The following is an 8,004-nucleotide window of genomic DNA, read 5'->3' on the forward strand; positions in this document are numbered from 1 at the left end:
CTGAGCTACGAAATGCGCCTGGATATCATGGAACTTGCAAGTATGAAACAATAGGTAATGATTAAGAAAAATAAGCTACTCTGAAGCGTCGCACCAACAAGTAGTAGTTGGTTATAACGAAATACTACTGGGTTTTCCTGAGAATTCTCAAGTTCGCCAAATTTCTTTGTTGAAACACTTCTATCAAGAGAAATAATGTTCCTATTTAGTGTAGTCAGAACCTTTAAGTTTTATGGCGTGGATAAAGCACCTCTTTATCTATTTTATCTAAACAGAGAAAATAATTCAAATAAGCCTGTTTTTCTTTGGCTTTAATCTACTGAGTGTGCGCTATCTTGCCATATCCCTTGCTTATGGAGGGACGTTCAGGTTCGAGTGGCACACTTCAAGGGGCAGTATCCTATAAGCGGTCCATTTTAAAATGGTCCTTTGGCGCCAGTCTGGTCCTTGTTATTGGTGACTGAGATATACCAGCCCTTGGAATGCGCACGTGTGTCAGTACTAGGACTTCCTGCTCCACTTCTCCTCACAGAAGGAAGCCCTACCCATGGCCCTATCGAGTTTCGGAAATCCCAAGAAGACCGTGGCCTTCGCCTTTCAGATGGGAGTGGCAGCTTTCGAAATGGTTGATAACTTCACCACCTTTCGCCAAGCTCTGTACAGCCCATGCAACACCGTCTTAATCAACGACATATCGCAGGTAAGTTGGTCCTTCTTACGATGGTAATGACGGCGTGCTTTGTTTTCTTTGTATTCAAGAGTATTATCAGGAAATGGAGCCATGTTGTGTGCCGCAAAACAGGCCACACTTCATCCTCAGTTGTGTCTTTATTGCTGTTAACCCTTTCTGGCCCAAATTAAAACTGTTCAGTCTACAGAGCTGATATTCAGAGGATATAGCTCGTCTAAGAGGAAGATGACCTTTAAAGATAAGAAAATAGAAGTTCCGCTGGTTCATTATCAATTTTTCGCATGATTCGAAATGGTATCAGTGAGACTGAGTCGCTACGGAATCGGTAGTTTTGTCACTTCCTTGATATTTTGATGAAATATTAAGTGCTTTGAAACTAGGTTTGTGTCTGATGAAGTATAGAGGGTGACAAGTGTTATCAAGAATACGCGGGAACGGTATGGCGCACAGCTTAGATTTCTTATTTTTAACTCTGCGCAGGACAGTGTGCCGTCCTATGCAAGCTGAGTTCTTGAGTTCGTTGAAAATAAGCACTCGTTATTTTGTGGGATGCCTTGTAAAAGTCAGGGTGATGACGCTCCCAGTATCCAGATTTCCACCACTGAGCTACAGCACTATCATGCTGAATCGAGAATACAGAATTTTCTGTAATCTATTTTTTTGTATCACAACCCAAATTGTTCTGCGACTTGTCCGGCTTTTCGACGGTTAAAAGTTGGATGGCGTTCAAGCCTGAGCGCAGTTTCACTACCACTCGGTTCTGCACCGTCCTACAGTTTTAAATTTGATGCCATGGGCATTATTTCAAAGAGGTTTAGATAGTTGGTGTTATACTTTGTATATGAGTGGCCGTTGCTGTTGACCCAGGTGCGATAAATGCTGTTTCTTGATCATCGCATGAATTGAGCCTTCAACACATGCTGTGGGCCGGTCCTAGAACTTTTACGCATAAAAATGCCTCTGTTGAATGCGCATATATATTTAAGAGGATTAAACATACATTGTAATATGTAGACTGCGGGAGAGGCGATACTTACAAGACACAAGCACTCTGAGATAACTGAAATACTACCGCGCTTCTTATTCTGCAATGGGGCCTCAAGTTACCAATGGTTCAATTTGGAATCTTTATTATTTGCCAAATATTTTAGGGAATGTAAATGTGTTCTGCCGAAAAAATACATTTTGACGGACTAACGTCACGCTTGCTTGTACCCTTCATCTTGATTATAGAAAAATAACCATAGCTTTCTACCTTGAACACGGTGTAAGCGACGAGGTGGCGCCAGGATATGATGACAGCAAACGAACGGATTTTCTATATTCCTTTCGTACTGACCGCCATATGTAGCACAGTTGAAAGGGCTTTAGCCTATGTTGTTGGGTTGTTGAATATGGGAACTACTGCAAAAGCAGTAGGACTTTCTCGTTCAGTTGACGACAGGTGGTATCTAAAGTTCTAATTGAAATTGGAAAGACTGAGTCTGAAAGGATTAACTGCACAATTACGCATCGTCAAGCATCGCGGTGAGCGTGTCAGCTTTCTACTGACACTGCGGCCAAAGATAGTTATGGCCGATATTATAGGTGCCCACATATAGCTATTTCTTCCGGCGCAGGAGCCTTTCTTAATAACGCACTCAACAGAGTAGATTACATATATTTGTGCCGCAGTAATTTGGCCTAAATGAATTAGATAATAAACACAGCAGGGAACTTGCTATGAGCCTTAGATTCATTCGCGCGTCAACAGATGCCCGAGAAGAATAGCTGGAGCATTGAAGTATTCCTCTGCACTGCGCTCCAACGCATTGGACTCATGCGTGTGGTGCCTGCTTTAATCGTTTGGGCGCAACTACCTCACCACTTTGGTCAAAAAACGGAGGCGAGATATTCGCACTATGCGTAAAACGGGAGTTTAAAGGCAAGTCACCATAGGGACGAAATACGTACAGGCTATATGGTAGAAATATGCTTACGTCCAACACTTTGTTGATCGCGTGAGAGTGTTCTCGAAGAAGGTTTATTGTTTTTTTTTTTTTTTTTTTGGGGGGGGGGGGGTTAACGTCCGAAAGCAATTCAGGCTATGAGGGACGCCATAGTGAAGGGCTCTGGAAATTTCGACCACCTGGGGTTCTTTAACGTGCACTGACATTGCACAGCACACGGGCCTCTAGAATTTCGCCTTCATCGAAATCCAGCCGCCGCGGCCGGGATCGCACCCGCGTCTTTCGGGTCAGCAGCCGAGTGCCGTAACCCCTTAGCCACCGCGGCGGGTTGTTCTCGAAGAAAGTAGTCTCAAAGTTTCTCATAGCCGTGAGCTCAAAGTGTTATTTCAATCAGGTTATATTCTGCTTACGTGTCATTTTGCATAACCGTTAACTTTTAGGACCAACGTTTGTTGCCCCTTTCAGTTTGTAGGTAACGCCACTTCGAAATCACAGAATTCTAATAAGACGTCTCTTTAATGTAGATAGTAATTGAAAAGGGAAGAAAACATACGGACATGTGTCAGCGCTATAGCGTCGGCCTGTATTCATGTACTTGCTGTTTGTATTGCTTCTTCATAAGGCTCTAAAAAAGCTAGAACTCCAGAGATATCTGATCATCCTGGGGAAGTATTGATGGTCCTTCTTGACGATCACCACCCATAGCAAGCGATGAACGCACATGCGGAAAGCAGTAAGAACATGTGATCTCTGCCACGCGAACAGCATGTTGATCTAGACTAAAGTACCTTTTCAGATAGTGTCCACTCAGAGTCCAAATGCTGCCTAACAATATCAGCGGGGGTGGGAGGGAAAAAGGGTCAGGGGGTGTCAGTGCCGTATACTACTAAAAATGCAGCTCAGACACAAGCACAAAGGCGAACACACCACGAGCGCTCAGTGTCATTACAACATTCATGTGGTAACCTTTAACATCCGTTTTTAAAGCAGCTGCAAAAAAACATATCGCTCACAGATGTAATCACAACGGTACAATAATGGCACGCCATAGGAATGGTTGCCTCCCATACCGCGCGCTGAAAACGCATGAGGAAAAATGCAAGACCGAAAAATGGCCGGTTGTGGCGGTGGATATTTCTATAAACTTAAACCCTTTACCAATACTTCTGCTCGTGCTTCCTGAAGAAGTCAGTATATTTGCTTTATGTTCACAAGCAGCCAAATTTCACACGTATTATGATTTAGTCTTAAAACATGGGAACCTCGTGGTATTCTTAAAGGAAACCAGAGGGAATTGTGAATTCAATTCTCAATGGAAACACTAATTTTTTTTGTATGAACAGGAAACGCAGGTGCATACATATTATGTAACGACAAGAAAAATCTTTCTAATGCTATTACTCTCTTTGCTTTCGAGGTTCTGTTGATTCTTTATTCCGTCGATCTAGTAGCTGGGAGTCGGGATCTATCTTTACGTAGCGAAAATTCAGCTCATGTAGCGTTCTATTTAATTTCCTATTAAGCTCGTAAGGTGATGCATTTGTTCTCATTCACATGCCTACTTACTCTTCTTCTCCTATAGTGGTGCGGGCCCATCCGTGATGGCTTCGGTTCCCTCGGCTGGGAAGATACATTCGCTTTGGTGACCCAGGTTTCCGGGCAAGCATATTTCTTGACATTCGACTCAACAAGTGCGATGATATCAAAGGTAGAGTATGTTGCTGCTTTCACTGACGAACAAACGCAGCAGAAATGTTGATTTATGTTTGTGCTTTGATTAACTCTTTACTCTAACGCGAGAGCAGGAAGTGGACGTGAAACCGCCTCGCATGCGGGAGGTGTGGGGTTCGATCCTGTTGGGATTTGGTTTGCGACATTGGCGCCTCCGGCGTGATGTCGGGCCTGAGTCAGGAGATGTCCGAAGTTGCGGGAAGACGAAGATTGGTTTGGTTTATTGGGGTTTAACGTTCCAAAGCAACTTAGGCTATGAGAGACGCCGTTGTGAACGACTCCGGAAATTTCGACCACCTGGGGTTCTTTAACGTGCACTGACATCGCACAGCACACGGGCCTCTAGAATTTCGCCTCCATCGAAATTCAGCCGCCGCGGCCGGGATCGAACTCACGTCTTTCGGGTCAGCAGCCGAGCGCCATAACCACTGAGCCACCGCTGCGGAAGACGAAGAGCTTTATATACAAAAGGTTACATATTATGGGTTGTCGACAAGAGAGGCTGCTACATGGTGGTGTTCTATAAGTACAGTATTATGCGCCATAAAACCCCATATAACCAACTATAAGAACAGTAAAAGTTTCCCACGTCCCCACACATTATCCCCATGTTTTCACGCCACATTTCCTAGTCGGGGAAGAGGGTCAGAGGGAAGCTTGGCGCGGGTTGGTTTATGAGCCGCGCCGCACGCGCGGCTCTTCGAAAGTTGGATATAAGTTTCTGGGAACAGGCCGGGTATCGGTCGTGATCTTTCCGCCGCTGGGAGGATATCCCCGGAGTCATGACTCGGCCGTTGCTCGAACAAAACGGAGCAGAGCAGCCCGAATGCACGATGTAAACAAAGTTCTTGTACGGCCGTTGCTCTCTGCTCAGTGCCTCTCCCCGGTCGATTTCGCGCAGAAACTATCAAGCCATGAAACATAAGCTGGAGTGGATTCGCTGTGCAAAAGCTTTTCACTGCAGCCTTGTGGAAGATACTTCGGGCCAGAATCATGTTGAAATTGCTCCATTTGCAATCCCCAGTGCCGCTGCTACCACCTGAACATATAATGGGTGCAAGACCCCCCCCCTGGTGAGGTGCTGGGCTTAAGCAGTGTGGAATGCTTGGGAAATGGGTCTTTGAAGCAGCCTTTAGCAAACGAAAATACGTTGTGATATGGCGCTCTTTAGCCGCAGACGCACTTGCGCCCTATTAATTCACTGTCATCAAGTGAGCGTGGGAGATGCTGAAGATGGTAACTAAAATTTAAATGCATCCTAAAATGCGTGCTACCACCATTCGTCCCGTACGCACAGGTGCTAGATAATATGCGGAGTGTGACCCTGGATAACCTCGGGTAGGGGTATATGCGCTAGGATAACACAAGAGTTTGAAAAGAAGCGGGGAATGATGGGGAAGGAGAACAGGACAATGTGCATGCATGAAGGTTTTCTACAGGGCAGCTACTTTCTTCGAATAATAAATTCATGATGTCATATAAAAACATCATAACGCGCATGCGATTAATGACATCTTGAACAGTGCAACGAGAGTGCGCAGTTTTGTAGGTGGCACCAGGTAGCCTTGCAGGCAGCCTATTTGCAAGCGCTGCCAGAAAAGAAACTATTCTTCTTTCCTTTCCTTACCGCGCCTATTAAAGCCGCTTAGTTCGAGCGAAACGCGGAATGGTTGATTCTGCGCCACTGGAGCTACTAATTTACAGGTAACTCCATTAATTACGTCGCAAAAGGAGTCCTATTTATTAATTTTTGGTGTTTTCGTCAGCCTTGTGTGGAAATGGTTTTAAACTGGCTGCAAAGTTGTGTGTTTTACCACCGAGCTGTGGGGTGTACACGTCCGGAACGCTATCTCATTAATCCTAACTATATAATTACTGGCCTGTTACTACATGCACGTTGGTTACACCGAAGATATGGTATCTTTATGTTAACTGAAATACATCTTATGTGGGCTCTTTCCAGCGATAGATGTTCGGGGTTCTCTGTTTATTTCCAGTGGTCTGGTTCACAAAATATCGCACGCATGTTGGTATTAGATAAGGTATCACATCTTTGCTGTTACAATTCAAATGCAGCTCACCTAGGCTTTCTCATCGCCATTTGTTCAGGGCGGCATTGTTAATTTCAATAGTATAGACTTGTCTAGTGACCATAAGATTCTGCGTCTACATGCTAGCCAATCAGGTGTTAATCGCGTCTGCCCGATTGATACGCACCATATGGACAGTGCAACGAACATTATCGGGGGCTCCCCTCCGACGGTCCAGTGGTCAAGGTATGGCCTAAGCCCGTGGCCCGAAAAGGAAGTGTCATGGACAAGGTGTCACCTTAAGTCACGCGATCCGTAGGCGATGTGTCATTAGCCTTACCCGAAAGGGGAAAGAGGTTTCCTGGAAAGGTGCGGGCTGCGTTCATATCACGCATGCCGCTTTCCCAATGGTAAGCACAATGCGAACGTGGTGAAGTGGTATGCATGCAAGAGGCACTTTCCCTGGACCCCTTGAAGTAGTTTTACATTGTCTGAGCCAAAACATTCAATGACTAGACTTACCTGGCAATAAAGGTGTTAGCGCTGATTAAGTGTTTTTAGACAGTTGGGTCTTAGCGATCGTTGCACTAGAAGTTTTCTCGACGCTAAGCATACATTCTTGTGATAAGTTATGAGTGGAAACTCCCGAGTTCGCCTACGAAGAATAGTTATTGTGCCGTGCGTGCTGCTGTTCTAGAGATTCAACCTTTTATTGTCATCGCATCCAAATCTTCGTGGCACATATATGCCTTCACGTTGGGCGCCATTATGTTGGATCCAGGTATCTGTCCTACGAAAAGGGGCTTTGCGAGGTGACGTGATTTATGGAGTGCAGTCATTAGCTATATTGCCGATGTGCCCCGAGTCATATGCGACGGCAGTGAGGAGCAAACAGCACACAGGTAATGATGAAGTAGAATTGTGTTGATAAGGTCAAGCTGCACTCGCGTTGATTGACTTTCGCGCGTTGATTGTCTTTCGTGAGCTAGTGGCTTTGATGAGTTAAAATAAAAAAGCTAACCACAGTGTATTTATTACGTGCGTTTGCAAGGTAATATTTGACCTGTTATCTCGGTATCAAGTATGCAGCTATTGACTCTAAATATGAGCTACTACAAGGTAGTCTGCGATAACAGCATAAGTGATTGAGAGGAAGAATGGTTTATTGATTCACTGATACCGAACACCCTTTTTTTCTCAGGCCCAAAACGTCGTACACACGCGTAACCTACGAGAAAATTTCACCTGGTTCCTGTTCAACGTGCACCTGACGGAGCTGAACGAATGCTTAAAACGTCCAAAAACCGGCCTCACCGCATTCAGAGGGTTCTTCAATCAATTTATCACGGAGCGAGGCATCTGGAACACTGCGCCCGGGCATGTGCAGTAGTGCCAGATGCCATGGTGATGTCATGCCATGGTGTAGTTCCCTTAATATAGCTGCGTTAACAAGACACTGCTCAATTCGTTTGATTAGTCAGAAAGCTGCAAGTAAAATATACGCTAGTAAAATATACGGCAAGTAAAATATAACCCGTTCAGGCCGTTTTTTTGTCGTGTTGCCTCTTTATTGTACTTTCTTCATCATAGTTATTACAAATCA

The 8,004-nt window shown here is 44.8% G+C and overlaps 1 protein-coding gene across 1 annotated transcript; it reads left to right on the plus strand.

The window, feature by feature from the left end:
* Window positions 1-547: 547 nt before the first annotated feature.
* Window positions 548-7,791, plus strand: LOC149331893 (uncharacterized). Its single transcript, XM_089557434.1, has 3 exons — window positions 548-700; window positions 4,223-4,348; window positions 7,603-7,791. Exons 1-3 carry the CDS (start codon window positions 548-550, stop codon window positions 7,789-7,791), a joined length of 468 nt encoding a protein of 155 aa, XP_089413560.1.
* The last annotated feature ends 213 nt before the right edge of the window (window positions 7,792-8,004 follow it).

This window comes from Amblyomma mixtum, chromosome 8 (assembly GCF_055824585.1).
Source record: "Amblyomma mixtum isolate Tamu chromosome 8, ASM5582458v1, whole genome shotgun sequence".
NCBI classification, from domain to species: domain Eukaryota; kingdom Metazoa; phylum Arthropoda; class Arachnida; order Ixodida; family Ixodidae; genus Amblyomma; species Amblyomma mixtum.